The sequence below is a fragment of the Amphiura filiformis genome, chromosome 1 (genome assembly GCF_039555335.1).
Source record: "Amphiura filiformis chromosome 1, Afil_fr2py, whole genome shotgun sequence".
Lineage (NCBI taxonomy): Eukaryota > Metazoa > Echinodermata > Ophiuroidea > Amphilepidida > Amphiuridae > Amphiura > Amphiura filiformis.
In genome coordinates, this window is record NC_092628.1 from 61,571,737 (window position 1) to 61,592,995 (window position 21,259).

Here is a 21,259-nt window from a genome sequence, read left to right on the forward strand (position 1 = left end):
ACTTTATACAATTTTAAGCAACTTTACCGATTTGTCTGCTTTTTTACCAATATGTAGCCTATTTTATGCAAACTTCTTAACTCATCTTCTTTTGCAGGCTCCCTAGCACATCGGGTCTTCCTGATTTCTTGATTGATAAAACCCGACTTCTCGAATGGAAAAAAAATCTTTTTTCCCCCAGAACCCGAGTTTCTCGGTCACAACAATACTTTGGTCACAAGTCGTATCGAGAAAGCTGTCCTATCGAATGAAAAGCCAAGTTTTGGCACACCTGGTTTCTCGGGTCGAAAAGCCATGCAAGTATGCATGAGCGGATCCTAGGTTTGAAGTTTGGGGATATAAAAAGTGTTTCTCCCGGTGTTTCTTCTCCTATTTGAATTCATTGTTTTCTCCTCTTTTTGGTCTTTTTTCTTCTTTACAAAAAATTAGGGGTGATTTGTTGGCTGTCGTTTCGGAAGAAAAATATAAAAACCATTGAAATAGTTTCAAGAAATGTAGGCCTAAAATGCATTACACATTTTTTGGTAAAATATAACCACGGTCGAAAAAAAGGAGAAAATTTGCATAAGCCGTTTTTCGGCAATATGTATCTATGGATTTCCTAGATTTTCAAATTGATTGCCCCCTCCTCTATGACGCTACGCCACTGCAAAAACCAATACAATTGACACAAAATCAAAATGATTTACGATGTCTTATTTATTTCCTTCAATATACATGAGCTCGTTCGAGATATTTGCAGGGACATGTAATTACGAAGGACAGGGGAACTTCGTTATTCATGAAATTGCCCGATTTCAGTTTGTGTTATAACAGGAACTTGTACTATCATGTCATTATCATATGTATAAAGGTATTATTAAAACATTTAGTGTTATCATATTTTTTGTTTTAACAGATTAAGTTTGCACTGTATATCGACCGTGTATGCGGAAAGGGTACACTCTTAGAAATCACCGTATTTTTTACGGCACAAGCCGTAAAATTTCACGGTAATTTACCGTAAACTACATTACTATTTCTCTACAAACTAGACATGTTAATACCGTTAAATTTGATTATTTTGTAATGTGTTACATCATCCACATTTTTGAAATAGGAAATAGCCATATTTGTCTTGACAAATTGTGTTTAAAGACTACTTCATATAATTTATTGTAATTTTACTGTTTTTTACTGTAATTTTAACGGGAAAACGTTGGCAATAGAACTGCCAGGTATTTTATCGTAAAAATTACGGGCTTTCTGCCGTACATTATACCGCATATCGTATATTTTACGGCAATATCTCGTAAATATGCTAATTTTACGGTAAAATACTTGTTAAATCATCGTTTTTACGGGAAAAGGTTGGCAATAGAACTGCCAGGTATTTTTCCGTAAAATTTACGGAACATTTCTAACAGTGTAGCTAATTAGCATTGCACAGTGTTGCGTGAAGATTATACTTGCGTTATCTGCTTATTGTTTTTGAGAATAAAGGAACCACAATTATTATCATGTAATTGTTCAACATTAAAGATAATGGAAATATAAACTATATAGGAAAATATATTTATATTATTTTCTAGCATTTCCTATAAAGCCAAATAGGTTTAACACTTCTCGGGTAACCACTATAGAATTTGCGTGTTGAGTGTTGAAGGTTCAAGTATTGTTCTCCTTTGAAGATGAAGACATCGCCGTTGGTATTGCCCGATGCGCTGATTGCATCAATGCCTGTATACAATTCTGTGGGTAGATTCTTCCATATATTTCTGATGGAGTTGAATTCTATGTAAGTTATTCCACGGTACTTGTAGTAATACCCACCTGTTATAAATCAAGAAAGGAAGAGATATGAATACTAGACGAAACATTCACCTTCTTACTTCAATTCAAATTAATAATGTGTGATTTGCATAAAGAATAGATTCCTATTTAAATAAGCCAAACAAATGTGGTATAACGAAGAAAATTGCGATTTCATTCCAGCGCCTACAATGCGTGTACTACGCTCGCCGATCGTAACATTAAATACTACACGGAGCATCGCGCTCGACGTGTGTACACATAAGCTGACATCCACGGGAGATGTTAGCAAGCAGTCGATCGATGAACTCCGAATAAAACCGGGTCGACCCGGTTTTAATATAAAAAGTTAAATTTTACTTTTATTAAAGCACTTCAGGCTTAGTCTTTTACGTGGTATTTTAGTACACCACTGCATGGGCGTTATAATTATGCAAAAAAGTAGAAATCCGAATAAAATTGAGGGCGTTGCTGTGAAGCAAATCACATATTATTATTATGGCTTTAATAATGATGGGATTGCATTGTTACAATATAGTAAAACATGCGGTAAGCAAAAGTATTCTGATTCTAAATTAGTATTTTTCCATATCTGGTAATCTTGACTTAAAATCTTCACTTACCAAGAAAGAAGAAGCTGTAGCCATCATCGTCAGTGAATGCTGCGTCGATGTTACATGGTAGAAATGACCATCTGGATCTAATGTAACCGGTCTCTTCAAAACGAGTATTTCTGTAGCGTAATGTTTGACATCCCTGGATAAGATGAGACAATATTACAGCACAATGCTAATTCAACGGCGAACACTGTTTATTTATTTCTTCTTTAACCTGGGACATGCGATCAGTAACCAGTACTGTTTTTCCTTGCTGCCCAGGATACAACATACATGACATAGAAAAACAACGAATTTGTATTTAAAAATACACATAAAAGGCATAACATTATTCCATATACATGATATACACATACTAGCTACAAGAATTTAAAATAACATAATATTATTACATTTCAAAATTATGCAGAAAAGTTTAAGAAAGTTACCCCATGCATAATTAAGAAAGGGCATAAGCCCAAATACCGCAAGGACTCACCCAGCGCGCAGCGGTGCACATGTGCTCCTTCGCCATGAAAAAGAAATCACGCACAGACAGAAGGCCCCCCCCCCCCGTCAACTGCCGGTGGGAATTCCACAGGAGGGCACTCCCAGCCTGCACCCAAAATCCTGATTGTCAACTTAAAACCCCGTTCAGAAGCCCGCAGACAGATTTCTTAGGGAGCCCATCAAGTCTCTTAGGTAGCCCTACCCTTGACCAGGGGTGGATCCATGGGGTATGTGGAATGCATAAAGGCTAAAGAAAGCACACTTCAAGTCCTTTGAATAAAATTATTCATTTCTTTTGCAAAATGTCATCATAGATCGTCAAAAAAACAATCAGTGATGTCATTGCCCAAAATGTATAGTGCCAATCGATCAGAATTCGGCTCATCTTTTATCACGTAAGCTAGAGATGTCTCATGTCTGCCTGAGCATCGCGGACTAATGACAAAGTAGCTTACCTTCAAAATGTAAGTTTTGCTACCTTGTGTCACTGCCGCCTGTGGATTGGTCCATTGGGTGTTAAATTTACTCTCAATCGTTGACACTGTGGCTGGGCTACCAGTAAGTGGGCCTGTCAGATCCCAAACATGGCTACCTGCATGATAAAATGAAATACGAATTGTCACCAACATCATCGTCACTGTCATTCTCTCGCCGTTTATCACTCTGCTGTTGCCATGCATCGTCACTCACCATCATGACACACTCTTATCATTAGCAGACATTAGTTGGAATTGATCTTTCCCTAGCAGTCAAAATTCAGAATATCAGAGTTTTCGCTACTCTAGCGAGTATCATCCTCAGAGCAACTAAAATACTAAAGGAACAATGTATGTGCTATTAGGGACTGTCGACAAGTTGTCCGGTCTTTCTTAATTTAAACGTCGATGATTTAGTTCTTCCACTCCTCTGTCTTACGTTACCTGTGAAACCATACAAGGTCCCATCGGTTGTTTTCACCAGCGAGTTGAATTTCCCGCTGCATGCACTGGGGTCAGTTGGTGAGGATTCACCGCCTGAGCCTGTACCACCAGAGCCGCTGCCACCAGAACCACTGCCACCAGAGCCACTGCCACCAGAGCCGCTACCACCAGAGCCGCTGCCACCAGAGCCGCTGCCACCAGAGCCGCTGCCACCAGAGCCGCTGCCACCAGAGCCGCCGCTAGAACCAGTATTCCCTGAAATCAATTGGTGATAAGGAATGTTTGAGTGCATGTATGGTTACCAGACCTGGTTGTAATCGTCATAATCGATGAGTGTTTAGATACATGAATAGTGCTCTTACCACGATACCCATGCCCAGATATACTAGGTAAAAGAACACTTCATGAGATTGTGCGTTATCGCAGCAGTGCGGTAGTCACACCAGGAATTGCTTTGTATGCTGCCTTGTACGAACGCAACAGACAACAAATTTTGGACTGCCCAACACATTTAAATTATGGGTAGCAACACCATTGCACCTATTTCATTTCATTTAAAATGATTATCGTTATCTTTAGACGTTACTTTTTTTTTAAATTCAATCATGGTGAAGGAATAAGTTCGTTTTAGCATGTGGCCGATGTTTACTGGTTCCCAACTTACGTCCATATAAGCTTTGAATTCCTTGGATGTCATCGACTCCCAGTCTGAAGTTACTACCTTGGTAACCCTGATAGTAAGGAGCCATTATAGCACCATTTACACTAGAATGTTTGAGACCCAAAGCATGACCAAATTCATGGACAGCCACGATGAACAGATTGGTGCCTTAAAAAGAAAACGAGATCATTTTCAATAATCGGAATTGTGGTTAGGGTTAGTCACAGTGGAGCAACCGGACTTTGGAATCAAGAAAGATTGGGGCTACACGGACCATAAACTATTTGGGTAAGCATGCATCAGGACAGAATGTGCTATGAGAGTATGACTTGGAGGAATGAACGTGACTTGGGTAGATGCATACCATGCCATCCCACTTTTGATGTCTTTTCTGGTCAGTTTCCTGTCGTTACATTTCATAATGATGAAAAACGCGTATTACATAACTATTGCACACTTGCCAAGCTTGCTGCTTCCTATAGGATATCGCGTACTCCAGCAAAAGTATAATCTAGCTTGTTGGACATTCTACAACAACAGATAACCCCTCACCTGAATATGTCTTTGATGTCCACGATTCAGACTCGTCAAAGTGACACCTTCCATTTGTAGGATAGAATGCATGCGCTAAAACACCACCTCTCCCATCAAATGGATATCCATCACGATGATCGCCAGCCGCAAAATTGACGACGAATTCGGCGCTCTGTCCAGAACCAACTTCCCTAAAAGTCAGGGGTGTGACAGCTTCCCAAATCTTGATTGACAAAAACAACAATAAAACTCGATTCGAAATAAAAATGGTTAGATTAAACAGGCCGTCTCTTGAATGCCATTTTTAATACCAATAATATTAATACTAGTAATACAAAATAATCTTTAACCATTTTCATCAAAATAGTCACATGGTTTCTCATGTTTATACCACCCGTGACTTTGTATGACCCCGGCGCTGTTGACGCAAAAAGCCGAATCTCGGTCTACTCGCATAATCAATACGGAATAAATCGCAAATATGTAGGGAATTAAATCGGGTTATAGGTTATTGCTCTGATGACAGCATTACCTACCCTATTTATATCTAATAACAATTTTAATTTTTAGGCTTAAGTGTGCCATTGTTTTGTCCTTAATTGTAGCAGTTCTTGCGTGACAAATTATGGTACAAATTCCTACCTGCCATGCTTCACGAATTCTCTGCCGCACAATGTCACCTGGTAAGTCCGGAGTTACAGAGTCTATACGGTACCTCAGGTTGGTGGTAGACCACTTTGAAGTGGTTTCATAATTCCCAAGATTCTCATCATCAGGCTCAACATCAGGGTTCCCACAGCGTGGCACTTGGAACTGAGCTTTAGTAGCTTCATCCAACTTGCCTAATGAAGGTTTAAGCGACATAAGGTGCAGTTTCAGATAACATTTTAGAATATATGCGATTATTTCGATACTTTATCTTCAAAAACCATCAATCTCGTATCCCGGTCGTCGGATGGTCGGATAAGACTACTTTGCGGAAAACTCTAGACTCATGACACAAAACAAGAACATTAATGATCACAAACTTGTAAACTACACTAGGCCCGATTTTGACAGTGACACATTTGGTCAGGTTTTTAGGAGGGGGTGAATTTCGCACAGCGCGTAAATGCTTCGTCAACCGTTTGAAAGGCCATAATGCCGAGCTTTGGCTTGAGACGATGCACGACAATTTTTATACCAATGTTGCTTTAATATCTAGCTTAAACTATTTGCGACCTGTCTATGCGTCTACTTTTCCCAATTTTAATCACAATTAATTTTATTTTTAAGAATTAAGTATAGTGCCTTTCACCAACGGAAGACAAGAAATGAGTTTTAACAAACCAACTATTGAGGGCGCTAGCACACTAAGAATAAAGTTCCAATAGGCATTATTAATTAGGTTCAGTATCTTTCAGGGTCTAAAATGATCTGATCCACTGCACTGAAGCTGAAGATGGGATTTTTCAAAAAACAATCAGCAAAATCAATTTACGTTTCATAACGTAAGCGTGAGAAATGGGAAGAGTTAAATATCAAATGCAGGCATCATGATGCAGTCATGAATTCACCACGAATTCACCACGACCTTTGCAGGACTTAAACCCCATTAAAAGCTATTAAACCAAGATAACACTCATTGAAAACAGCTCAACTGATTAAATCAGATCTTCTCTGGTGAAATCCACACTACACATGTTTCTGTTTTACCTGTACAATGAGCAATGAGCTGGTATTATAGTTTCAGTTGGGTGAACGATTATAAAGCAAACGCAAGGTAACAATACTGTATGGGCTTTTGTTTACGAAATGAGACAATAGTCTGCTTATTGTTAAACAGCATTCTTGAAAATGAGAAGCATAATGGTTGCAGGCTTAACACGATTTGGAAATAATTTCTTCATATTTTTTGGTGTTATCTGTCGTTTACATATCCTTCCTAAAACACAAAAGTGCGAATATTTCCAAACACCTAAATTAGCTAAAAATTCAGGACATGTTACAAAACTATATTTTCTAGAATTTCAGAGAATACTTTAAATATTGGCCGGTTATTTTTCACACAGTGACGTTAACTAGGCAATTGCCTATGCTTCTAACATACACTATTTGTAGAGGTCACGCGTCAATGGTAAGAGCACTGTGTATTGTGTATAGGAAAACGGACAGTAACTGCAGTATGTATTTCAGTGGATGCCGAAAATGGTGGGGCGGAACATCAGTGAATATCGAGAAACCTCGTAAAAACAAGATGGGTCATCATTCCGTGTGACTTGGAAAATGTTGTATTTGTTTAGCTGCCTCCAACCAGTTTTTATACAAATAATTCTGAGCAAATTATAGACAATCCTTTCCGATTCTGAGGAAGCCATCGTTGAATATTATTTATTCCAGCTCCAGTGACACCTCTCTGATTTCCCTAGACCTTTGGGTGCATTCAAGTATTAGCATTTTATTTTGAAAACTCAATATAATTATGTAGTGCCACTTTTCAAGCCCCACCAGTGAACAGAGTTTGTAGTTTGTGATACATGATATTCGACCCAGTCACTCACCTGTTACATTGAGCCCATTAAAGGCCTGGAATGTTTCGAGTGCTTCTGTAATGTTGCGTTCATCAGGTTGTCCGAGTTGATGGTACGGGTGCGGAATATAACCAAATTGTTCCAGGTACACCTAAAATAAAAGTATATAAATAGTGTTACTCTGGAATTTGCAAATAAATTCAATCCGATATGATCAGTTATATTTTGGCCATTGATAATTTGGGTAGGGTGGGGTGGGGGTAGCGGGCAGGGGCTGTTTTAGAAGAAAAAAGTCACTGCACGTTAGCAAACGTAAATCTAAAAGATCAGCTAGCGGAGACAAGCTTGAGGGGAAGGGGTTGCTGGCAGAGGGGTTCCCCCCCCCCCCAGTTCTGTAAACTTTTACAAATCACGCATTTTACTGACTCGTTTTTAACGTTAAGGGCTGAGAGCTGAGAGCACATCAATCAGACATACCAAATTGCATTCTGAATACGAGGAATAGCCTTAACTGATATCAAATAATTTTGAATTTTTGAAATTTGCGATATAATACAAATTTTATGATATTTTTGACATTTAACAGTCCTCGAAGTAAAGTTTATCAATCTAATGATATGCACTTAAAGTTGAAAATTGATACATGTCTGGTTCACTAATGTATTCACTAATGTATTTGACTAATTCATTTAATTGACTTGTTATTATTTTTGATTACCCGCAGCTCCATACACACTAGGATCATTAATGTCATTAAGTTTATGGTATTGATGGTATTGATATGCAAAAATGAATACAAACTCTGCAAAAATGCATAAAATGCACACAGGTGCCTACAATTGCACGAAATTAATATCTGTAAAATGTCATAATAATAAAAAAATCCTTTTGATTTACTGAGAAGGGTAGGTTTCATTTAAAATGACATTCCATTTAATTGAATTATCATTTTTGATAACTCCATAAAAGTACACAGAACCTCTTTATTAAATGTTGAATGAAATTACACACGTGTCCCTACCATCTCTTAACCTGTCGCACAGTAGCGTAACGTTCTCAAAATGTGATAAGATTTCTGCAACTTAAGGGTGTACTACACCCCTGTTCAATGTTGTGCCTATTTTTGCATTTTTTCAAAAGTTATAGCACATTGGTAACAAGTAAGATATGTATATCATAGGGGCAAGGACTACATCTACTGTACTGAAAATTTAGCAACTCAAAGCAAGTAGTTATTGATTTATTGATCAAATATTGGTTTTCCCTCATTTTTGACTGTAACTCCTATACTAGTAACGGGGCACCACCACCTACGCCTTCCCCACCCCCACGCCAGCCTATACGCCCATAATGTTCGAATTCAGCATATCCGAATTATCGAAAAAACAAAGTTGTTTGCTAGTTTTACGCAAACTTGCCGAATGCAGCTCTTGCCTTCTTCATAGCTCAGACAGAGTTGTGTAACATACCTGTCACGTCAGGTACCGTCAGCGGCGAAGGCTGAGATATTTGTCGGGGGAGGGATGGAGAGGCGGCCAAAATTTGTCCTAAAAATTAGTAGTCTCCTTCGTACAGACGCAAAAGTTACAAAGAAACAGCTGTACAACTGCATGGCGGGCGGGGCCCAAATGGCTCATCTTCGTCAGAGGACGGTCGACCGGTCACCCCCTGTTCCACCCGAACTACGCCACTTGTTGACCTATTCGCAGCTTGATTGTATCATGTTTAATAATTTGCCGATTATGATATTTACTATTTGCCATAAATTGTAGGCCTACTCTAGACGAACTGAATATTAGGCCTACAGAATGGTATTTTCTTACTGTATTTTGTATTTCAAAAGAATTGGCTCGTCTCTGTAGTTTAGCATGTTTAGTTTAAAGAAGGGGCTATGATCCCGGGCTATGATGCACCCTCTCGGAAATCAATTTCTAATCGACGTCGGTAGATCAGAAGCTATGTTAACAAATTAAAAAAGTCAAATTTCATACAACAGGGTTGAAATTTCAAAATTGCTCAGATTTTGTCAAAAACCAAAGCATTCCTATGGCATAACGATTCAGAAAAAGTATAGTTTGACCGATCTGCGGCATACCATTCTTAGCAGAAAGATCAAAATGATATAAATGTGGCAACATTCCTGCTGTGTACACGCTTTCTAAAATATGTAAGTGAATTACAGCCTGTCTAAAAAAACAAGCAAATTGAACAGAACAAACGGCATTTGAGAGCCAAGACTACGCCCTTGACGTTGATGTAAGCATCATGTCACAACAGTATTTTTTATTTGCCAAAGAGGGCGTTTTTCACTTGCACAATTTTTTTTAGACAGGCTGTATAATTATATTGACATAAAATCACGGTTTCTTCTCAAATGAAGTCTAATACGGTTAGGAATACGACATACATTCGCTGTGTACATCGGTCCCACAATGCAATTCGCACGTACCAACCAGTGTCAGCACCAGGAATCTTTTTTCGGGGAGGGGCAGAGTGAATTTCAGGGGGGGCAAAATCGACAAATTTGGCGCAAAATTGCCGCAAAAATTGGAAATTTACGCAATTTTGGGTTTTTTGCCTGGGGGAATGCCCCCCACCCCCCGTAGCGCCGCCACTGGTACCAACGCATTGGGTTGCTAATTGTGTTAATTATTCACATTTACGCTGAAAATGTTATCGCTTTTTACATGTAGGCCTATGCATAAATGGGACGATGTTTGGCATGTAAGTTTGAAGACATTCCACATAAAGTGAGTGATTCATGAAAAGTAGGTCGGGGAGCCGAATCGCCTACATCTGAAATACAGTAAGAAAATGTCAGATCAGTTGTACACCCATCGAATGTGTGTATCAGCCCTCAGATCGGCCCTCAGACACACACATACAGGCATAGAGTTCTGCAGTAGCATGTTTTGTTGACATTTTGTGTACGGTAATATTTACATCCATGACAGTTCTAATAGTATACCATCATCAGACAACTCAAATACAAAGGATGTCAGTTGGCAATCTTAATGTTATGCAATCAAGTTTACAACACTATCACTCTTACAATGAGCAAAAAGTCACTCAGGTACGCAATTCAAGGACCAATATTGATTACCTGAAGTGGCCTACTGCAAATGACCAGATATAACCTTTCTCATTTTCATGTTATTTTGCAATAACAAAACCATGTTTTCCTTGATTTTGGTATGAAATTGAGCAAATATAATTAATTGTCATGTCAATTTGGAGTTATTAGGGGCAACTAAAACTGAGATAAGGTAAGTTTTATATGTTTGGAATCTGTATTGCCTATTCTGAAGGAATTATTGCCATGTAAACAAACCATCTCTTGGCCAATATGGACATGGTGTACAGCTATTCAGTACACTGTTTTCCATGGGTGACTGTAGGAACCCATGGATTCGATCCATGTAGATCAGTTGTAAATGTAAACCTGTCGAGCTACTCAACATGTACCTACCGCTGCTTGTGATTCTGCGGAGCTCTGGATGTCACATGGCTCTCCTTCTTCTTGAGCACTTGATATTACCGCAAATAATACCAAGAAAAAAGTCAAATTCATAATGGTCTTCATCTTTTACAGATATGTTTCGTGCATCGCGTATGGAGCTACTTGAATAATAAATAAGATACTCTATTATAAAGTGTTGCCGATTAATCTTCCAGGGGCGGGACCCATCAAGGCACTCAATTAGTGGCACTGTTTCCCATACCCATTGGTTGCTGGACCTTGGATTATACTAAAAACAAGACACTGGTACTGATGAAACTCGTCAAAAGCAGCCCACTTTGGCGGTCTAATTACGGCAATGGCAACATGTATCCATACACGCTTGCTTTTTCTACAGTCAAATTACCCGCGTGCATGATATTGAATTGTTACAAACCATTGTTACAGTTCATCATAATTTGACCCACCTGTATGCTATACAGCTTAATCGATACCTATTTTTAAAGCTGTGTTCAGACGTGCAGAAATTTCAAGATGTCTTTACCCACAGATTGTGTTGAGAATCTGTGCTTTACCTGAGCGCGACTCTCCAAGTGTGTCCAGGTGGTGTATGACGTGCAGTCCCTAAATTCAGTAAATTTTCATCGTCAACCGTGTAATTGAATGGGATTATTTTGAAATTTTAAAACGCTTGAAATATGACAAACAAATAGGCCTATGTTGATAAATAATATAAATACAAGCTAAAACCGTTGGGGTTCGATAATGAACCCCACAAAACTAAACGAGTATATGGAAAATGCCATACGGCCGGGCGGTTTCACGAGTTGCCGGCTCGATCATGTCATCCGCCGCCTGAGTGTGTCCACACAACAGTTTGGCCAATATACTAGGACGCGCGCCTCGAATCGACAAAGATTAAGAATTTTCAGATTCAGACTCAGAAAGCCGCAAATTGCAGGGGCATCCTTGACATTGGATGATAACAGATACAAGACAATGATCGCCAAACCTGTTTGGCCAGAGATACCACTTGTCATAGGCGTAGATCCCGGGGGGATGGGGGGATTTATCCCCCCAATATTTTGCCAGGGGGGATGGTCCATACAATCATCCCCCCCAATGTTGACGCCTGATAATGGGTTTCTGACCAAATTAACCTCATATTTGCCCATTTTAGCCCCAAAAGTGCAATTTCAGCGCTTCGCGCGCATTTAATCTACTTTTACACCATATTTCATCAGTTTAGCTTCAAAATAGCAAAAATTTTCACGCGCTTCGCGCGCACTTATATCATAAACTAATTCTGTCGCCAAAGGGTGCTGCATTGACTATACTTCAAGATTTTTTTTCCAACTTCATCCCCCCCCCCCAATGTCAAAAAGAAATCTACGCCACTGCCACTTGTCAGGTTTTGTCTGCATGGATTATGGAATTTTCAAAGTCAAACTATCCGCGTTTTTATACTTAAGCATCTCTGTTGGAAAGAACTATAGGAATATCTAGTCACTTTGACTAGATCCACAAGTAAAATACCGTAGTCATTTTGACTAGAAAATTCTAGTTATGGCCTAATAATCTAAATCTAGGCCTAATTTTAATACAGGAAAATAAGACGGCCATATCAAAAAATGAACCAAGACCGAAAACAAAGCGAGAGAGAACGAAAAACTAACTAGAGCAACTGTGCCCTTTGCAAGGGCACGAGGTAAGTTAGGCGTATGACTGTGATGACATCATCACGCAGCAATACTGTGCAACGTTAAATTTGACCCGACCTTTGTCTTCGGTTGACCTTTTCGGTTTCATATTCTGAGCAACGTTAAATTTGACCTCGGATGACCTTTTTCGGTTTTACACTCCCCAAGTGTTAGGGATCATTTGCCGCAAGTTGCAGCCTGATCGAGCAACTTTAAATTTGACCTGACCTTTGAACTTGGATGACCTTTCCAGTTTCATACTTCTCAAGTGTCAGGGATTATTTTCCCCGAATTGCAGCCCAATCAGAGCAACTGTAAATTTGACCTGACCTTTGACCTCGAATGACCTTTGCGGTTTAATACTTCCCAGGGATCATTTCTCCCGACTTACAGCCCAATTGGAGCAACTTCAAATTTGCCCTGACCTTTGACCTCACATGACCGTTGTGGTTTTATACTCCCCAAGTGTCAGGGATCATTTCCCCGACTTACAGCCCAATTGGAGCAACTTTAAATTTGACCTGACCTTTGACCTCACATGACCTTTGTGGTTTTATACTCCCCAAGTGTCAGGGATCATTTTCCCTGACTTACAGCCTAATTGGAGCAACTTCAAATTTGACCTGACCTTTGACCTCACTTGACCTTTGTGGTTTTATACTCCCCAAGTGTCAGGGATCATTTTCCCTGAGTTACAGCCCAATCGGAGCAACTTGTAATTTGACCTGACCTTTGACCTCACATGACCTTTGTGGTTTTATACTCCCAAAGTGTCAGGGATCATTTTCCCTGACTTACAGCCTAATTGGAGCAACTTCAAATTTGACCTGACCTTTGACCTCACTTGACCTTTGTGGTTTTATACTCCCAAAGTGTCAGGGATCATTTTCCCCGACTTACAGCCTAATTGGAGCAACTTCAAAATTGACCTGACCTTTGACCTCACTTGACCTTTGTGGTTTTATACTCCCAAAGTGTCAAGGATCATTGCATTTAAATTTCAGCTCAATTGAAACATTTTGAAAACTTGACCTTTGACCCCCTTGTTGCCCCTTAATGACCTTAAATGAATTTCAAAATATTTTCAACATGTTTAGAATGTCATAAGGATCATTGCATTTAAATTTCAGCTCAATTGGAGCATTTTGGAACACTTGACCTTTGACCCCTTTATGACCCCTTAATGACCTTAAATGAATTTTAAAATGTTTTTAGAATGTTTAGAATGTCATAAAGGATCATTGCATTTAAATTTCAGCTCAATTGGAGCATTTTGAAAAACTTGACCTTTGACCCCTTCATGGCCCCTTAATGACCTTAAATAAATTTTAAAATATTTTAAACATGTTTAGAATGTCCTAAGTATCGTTGCATTTAAATTTCAGCTCAATCGGAGCATTTTCGGTTCAAATGACCTTTTTTGACCCCAGTGACCCCTTGGATGACCTCTGACGTTAAACAACCCATAACATTTGTAGCCAGCTACCCAATACTGCTTGTGACTGAGTTTGGTCGAAATCCGATCAAGGATGTGGCAGAAGAAGCAAATTGTGAGAAGAAGAAAGAAAGAAGAAAGAAATGGCAAGAAAGAAATAAGTTAGGCTGCACGCCTAACTTAATTAATAAATTTATGCTGCCTCATGAGTTAATTTCTCCAATTAATATTCTTTGTTCATTGCCCAATATTTTAATTTGCGGATTTTCCATAATATAAGCTATCAGATATAATCCAAAACATAATGCTTAGACATAATATTTACACGAACAATGTCTGAAATCTTAATACGATATCGGTTTCACTTTTGCCAGCCTTAGGGGCACAACATTTTATTATGATCATGATCTGCCCGCAAAAACTGAGAAACCGCGCCCTATATACATGTATTTTCTAATGTTAGGTCGGTCAGCGACCTATGTTATGGACACAAGAAGTTCAAAAGTAAGTTATTATGTCAAGAACCTCAGCTGCATCGAATAAACCCTTTTCTCATGGACATGAATTAATGAATATTTTCGTTTGCTTTGTTTGTTTGATTTTTTTTAAATGATCAATTATTAGTTGATTTATGAAACCCATTCTGCTAACTTGCATGCAATCTTTTAAAAAAGTGCAACTTAGAACTTTTTGTCCCATATTTAGCACCCTAAGCAATGCTAAGGTTCTACAAAGAACCATTTTAAAAGCCAATGGTTCTTTGTAGGAATCATATAATAAAGAACCCTATACTTTAAGGATTCTCTGTAGAAGAGAAAAAAGTTCTTAAGCCAAGTAAATGATTTTAAAACTAAAAGGGATTCCTTTTCACTTTTCTTAATTTTACGATGAGTCGCTGAATTAATGAATATTAGAAAGTTTCTAGTCTATTTAAATCTTTAAGTTTCTTTATAGAACTTTTAAAGGTTCTTTACAGAAAAGCTTAGCAATGCATTATTATAATATGCTTTATGGACATTTCTAAAAAGTGACGTGGGACCAAACCAGTGGCGTAGCGTCTTAGGGGCACGGGGGACGTCCCCCATCGATTGCAAAATTTAGAAAATCCCATAGGAAAATTGCCAAAAAATCAGACCCGTTCCCACCCCCCCAACCCCCCTCACCCCCCACCCCCCCACCACCACCAATATGATGACCCACGCTACGCCACTGGACCAAACTTCAACTATCATGACCATTATGACATTCAATTGCAAAGACAAACTCGATTGGGGGTTTCCTTAATTTCTAACGGTCATTGTTCTATATCCAATGTTCAATCTTTGACTTTCTAATACCAAGAAAGAGGGGTCAGTGCCCCGTCCTAGCCTGATTTTATCATAATCTTGGATTATAATTAACCCATCATGCATGTAACCCAGTTAACATTATGTGTAACCAAAGTTGGTGTTTTTTGAGCTAGAAAAACACCTGTATGTGGTTAAATTACAAAATAATTAGTGATGTTTTGATATCATTTATTTCAATAATTCTATCCCTTTCTTAAGGATATGTATTAATTGGAATATAGGATTAATGGAATTAATGAAATTATTCCGGCGCATTGGTCAACATAGATTATCAATTCCACGTCTTGTCATTTTTTTTCGATATGTTTCTTTAGCGGCACTCCGGTTTGTCTAGCACTTGAATTTGAACCAACCCGGTAGCAATGCTGAGGGAGGGAGGCAGGCAAGGAGGGAAGGAGGAAACCAAAGGTCAGCTGTTGGTCGAGTTTATTTTGGTCACCTCCCGTGTCGATGTACTATTAACTTAGAAAAGTCTCATTGTGGCCACTTTTAAAGTCTAAACACTATACAATGTTTAAAACTTAAATATTGTGTTTAAGGATGCGTTTATATTGTTAGTGTTTATAAACGTTTATAACATTTTGGTGTGTTTATGTATAACCTAGTATAAACTTTACAAATATTTGACTCTTTCTATGGGTCAGATGGCGCAGGATATTTGCGCTGCTGTTGTCTTCAGAAGTGTACGCCATCTACTTCTATCAAAAGTCAAACGTGTTGCATCATACATTCCGTGTGATGAAACATTCTTCTCTTATTCTTCACGTCATTTGCCCAAGATGTTGATGGACGCGCGCTCCCCTTCCACCATGGCCTTCCACAGCTGGTTCCCTGAAGAATCTACCAGGTTAGCAGATTCCCCTGCCGACCACGCGGTCCGTACCCAGTGGCGTAGATTTCTTTTTGACATTGGGGGGGGGGATGAAGTTGGAAAAAAATCTTGAAGTATAGTCAATCCAGCACCCTTTGGCGACAGAATTAGTTTATGATTTAAGTGCGCGCGAAGCGCGCGAAAATCTTTGCTATTTTGAAGCTAAACTGATGAAATATGGTGTAAAAGTAGATTAAATGCGCGCGAAGCGCGAGAAAATTTGCACTTTTGGGGCTAAAATGGGCAAATATGAGGTTAATTTGGTCAGAAACCCATTATCAGGCGTCAACATTGGGGGATGATTGTATGGACCATCCCCCCTGTCAAAATATTAGGGGGGATAAACCCCCCATCCCCCGGGATCTACGCCTATGGGCCTATCGGGTACAAAACGTTGTTTAAAAAAAAAAGGGGGGGTCATTGGGTACAAACAAAATGAAAAAGGGGTCATTGGGTATAACGTTTTGAAAAAAGGGGGTCATTGGGTATAACATTGCAAAAAATGGGTCAATTGAGTAGAAAATTTTGAAAAAATGGAGCAAAATTCTATTTCTTGTTCCAAATTTCAAATACAAATTTGCTAAAATAAGAGAATTTGAAAGTTTTCGCATTATTTTGTGGCATTTTGATGATGCAATTCTAGAAAAAAGGGGGTCATTGGGTAGCCGCACCTTTAAAAAGGGGGTAATCGGGTATGATTTAAAAAAAGGGGGGGTCATCGGGTATAGTCAACTTCAAAAGAGGGGGCCTATTGACAGGCACATACCGTCACTTCAAAAGTTGAGTGCCCACCCCGGGGGTCCGTAATCAAATTTCCCCAGCGAAGGCAATTTTTTCACATTCATTTTGAATCCAAAATTATTTATTTTTATGCGAAAATATATACATTGCACTGCTGGGAAGTATATTTTGTGCACTTTTTTCTGTAACGGGGCCAATAGAGCTAAAAACGCACCTCGACTCGGGGAAAACAATTACGTCCAACGTCCAGTCAGTGCTGCCGTCATTTACGATATTGGCTGCTGCCGCATTTAAATGACGTCAGCCACCATCGTCTAAAATATGCTTCTCAACAATTTGTCAACTCCACCGTCCTTTCTTATAATGTGGCAAAATTAGCGCAATTCATAGGCGTATATATCCCGGGGGAAGGGGGGGGGGGGATAAATCCCCTCAATATTTTGCCAGGGGGTGGTCCATACAATCATCCCCCAATGTTGAGGCCTGATAATTTTATAACCTCATATTTGCCCATTTTAGTACCAAAAGTGCAAATTTTGGCGCGCTTCGCGCGCATTTATTCTACGTTTACACCATATTTCATCAGCTTAGCTTCAAAATAGCAAATTTTTTTGCGCGCTTGGTGCTGCATTGACTATACTTAAATATTTTTTCTCCATCCCCCCAATGTCACTGAGAAATCTACGCCATTGGCGCAATTTCCTCTCAATGAAGGACTTTCTGATGTTTAGGTCTGTGCCAATCTTATTCAGGACCCAGATGTTTGCCTTCTTGTCTTTCCAAGATACTCCCAACAGCCTCCTATAGCACCACATCTCAAATGCACCTTCTTCCTGTCATTCTTTGTCATTGCCCAGGATTCGCACCCGTATGTAGCAATTGAGAAGACTGTTGCACAAAGTAACCGTACATTGAGGTTGATTGATAAACCACGACTCTTCCAGATCTTTGACATATTCTGAGTTGTTGTCCTTGCCATAGCTATAATCTTCTTTTGATCGCAAATGTGCTATCACCTTTGTTGTCTATTATTGAACACAGATATTCAAATTGTTTAACCTCCTCAATCTTTTGACCATCAAAAGTCCTCTCCAGTTCCATTTCTATCAATAACCATTACTTTAGCCTTCTTGGAATTTAGAAGAAGGCCGTTCTCCACACTGGCTTTCTTGATGCATTTCAAAAGGGCCAGCAATTCCTCTCTACTGCTGAATACTAGGGTGGTATCATCAGCATAGCGTAGATTTGTGATACTGCTACCGCCAAATTTGACTCCACCAGTAAACCCGTCCAAAGCTTGTCTCATGCTGTCTTCTAAATAAATGTTAAACAGGTTTGGTGACAATATGCAGCCCTGTCTCAGCCCTCTTCCAATCTTTAACCATTCGGTAACTCCATTACTTGTCCTGACTGCAGATTCCTGGTCCTCATTATAGTTGACTAATCATACTAATGAGATCAATAATGTGACCATCCTTCTCATTGTCTTCCGCAATTGGGGATGGATGGTTGACACAGTCAAGCACATAAAGTGGTAGTCTGTGATCTTTACATTTCTCAATTATATTCCTGATGTTTACGATCTGGTTTCTAGTCCCTCTTTCTTCTCGAACATTATCGAAAGCTAGCCTGCTCCTCATAAATCTCCATGTCTAGTTTTAGCTTTAGACTTCTTCTGATGTTCTTTAGCAGAACCTTACTTGCATGACGTGACATATCAAGCTGATGGGATGTTTGGGACACTCTTTTAAGTTGCCCTTCTTATTTGACAAGGGAATGAAAGTGTTAGGTTTTATTTTGTATGTGTAATATGTAGGAGTAGAGGTTTCTGCAAATATCAGTAATTTCTAGATATTAATGTGGATGTGATTGTGAACTATTTTCAGTTGTAAATAAACATGATAAACACGTTCGTGTGTTTAAAAAGTGTTACCGAAACCTAAACATTTTTATTTGCAGACGTGCGCGTTGATCCACAAGCCTCAGCACACTTTACACTTTAACATCTCCCCTGTTGCGGCATATTTACTTATATAAAGGTGATATGCGTTCAAAATGGTAGCGCGACGTTAAATCTATATTATTTCCACCAGATATTCGACATTAACATGTTAAATATATATTGCTTTTCCATCAACAAGCATTCGTTAAAATGGATTGAAATAGATTGAATAACGAATACTTGTGGAACAAATCCGCATTCTACATCGAATATTTGGAGTAATGCCCTTAATGTCTGAACAGGTCTACCGCCCGCTCACATTCGCAACTTGACCATGTTGACGCTTGTCCGGATCAAAGTTTTTTCAGTTCTCTGGTCGAATACGGTGTTGATTCTTACGGTGTTGATCCTCATCAAATTAGCAATTGTAAAGTAAATATTGCTCGAAAAGAGGATACTGGAGGAAATCATAGTATAGTATTATTGAAAAATACATTGCAGCCAAGAGCTCCAAACGGATTGACCCCCCCCTGTTTGAACGCAACTAGCTGGTTATGGTTATTTTCACCTAACCAACAAGTAAAAAGTCAGTAGCTCTTGAAAAATTTCACAAGAGCGAAATGAAAAACATTGGGGTTCACCCCCCCCCCCCCACTCCCTCTATGGTCATCTTTGATGGCCAGTCCTAAATACCACGGGTAAGCTTAAAGGTGTTGGGGTGAAAATTTTGTCACCAAAATGAGCGCAAAGGATGTATCTACGATTAGCTTACACTCTTAAAAATCCCTAGTCACTTTTGACTAGAAACTAGTCAAATTTGACTAGATTGCGGGGTGCAATAGGATCTTACTAGACTCTAGTCATTTTGATATAGGATAATCTAGTCGACAGGAACGACTAGGGAGTCTTGTCAAAACATGACCAGAAACTAGTCAAATTTGACTAGATTGCGGGGTGCAATAGGATCTTACTAGATTCTAGTCATTTTAAATTCTAGTCATGTTAATTTGGGGAAATGCATCATCTCTTGTCCGCTTCACGCTAAGAGAGGAACACGAACAGTATTTGATAGCATGGTGACACGTGTTACAGAAATTATCTATAAAATTACGGTCTTAAAAGAGGATGGCCGAAAATTATAATGTATTTGCTTGAAAATATAAAATCTATGGTGTTTAATAGCGTTTGCCCTGTGTTCTTCATCCGTGGTTTTGTTTCCTATTATTTCAACTGAGTATAATATTTAGGATTTAGAGAAGGTCCTCCAAACACTAGCACTCATCACAATAATCATTTGTTACAAAATTGTTACCCAATTTGTTACCGAAATTGGTGTGAAAACTCACACCAAATTCTGCATCCTCGACTTGGAATTGACTAGAATTTCTTGACTAGAATTTATGACCAGGCGTAAATGACTAGATATGCGTTGACCAGGCATAAATGACTAGATCAGCGTTGAAATGATAAGAAAATCTCCTCAAAATGACCAGAATCTCGTCAAATTATTTTGACTAGGATTTCTAGTCGAAAAAACGACTAGATATTTTTAAGAGTGTAGGTCGTTTGGGCGTAAACGCGTGCGTTAATGACGGATAAAAATCTTGGGGTGGTACAACCCCCCTACGTAGTTCTTGGGTTAAACATTCACCATCATTAATATATTTATATATGCGCATGTAGCTTCGCATTGAAAAAGTTTCCAAAACAATATTATTTGTCCAGCATGCAGCATTTGAAAGGAACCCCTCTCAGATCTGGTCTCCAATGGAGAATCACAGATATTTTTTTCAAACTGAGAAGCTGTTTCAGGGTTGCATTTCCATTGGGTCACCAACGGCCTAACTTGGCTCCAGATGCTCAGCTTTAATGTTCGTTAACAGCACCAAATGAAATAATAATGATTCAGAGAGCTTATCTAAACATATTAACTTTTAGAAAACTAAACGCTTGAAATCTGCTTTATAAGGCCAAATAAAAAAATAAACATGTTTCACGTCCCCTCCCGCTTCCTTTTTTGAGTTTTCTTCAATTTTATTTTTATTTTTTGAAATTCAGTTATAACTTTTCAAAATATATGTCTAGGAAGTAGAGATGCTTTCTATAGCCTTGCTAATATACAAGAAACACTTTTGGAAGGTTTTGTGATCATTAGAGGGGGTCTACCTCTCAGAACAACAAATAAAAAGAGGCCTCCTCCTTTTTCCAGGCATTATTGTGTATACGCTAAAACAGCTCT

General features: G+C 38.9%; 1 protein-coding gene across 1 annotated transcript; it reads right to left on the minus strand.

Moving 5' to 3' along the window:
* Positions 1–1,460: 1,460 nt before the first annotated feature.
* Positions 1,461–11,242, minus strand: LOC140166729 (hatching enzyme-like). Its single transcript, XM_072190230.1, has 9 exons — positions 10,992–11,242; positions 7,553–7,673; positions 5,655–5,854; positions 5,031–5,235; positions 4,482–4,646; positions 3,818–4,072; positions 3,353–3,489; positions 2,415–2,547; positions 1,461–1,812 (listed from the first exon to the last, which is right to left on the minus strand). The coding sequence occupies exons 1-9, from the start codon at positions 11,103–11,105 to the stop codon at positions 1,568–1,570; spliced, it is 1,575 nt and encodes a 524-aa protein (XP_072046331.1). The 5' UTR covers positions 11,106–11,242; the 3' UTR covers positions 1,461–1,567.
* Between the last annotated feature and the right edge of the window lie 10,017 nt (positions 11,243–21,259).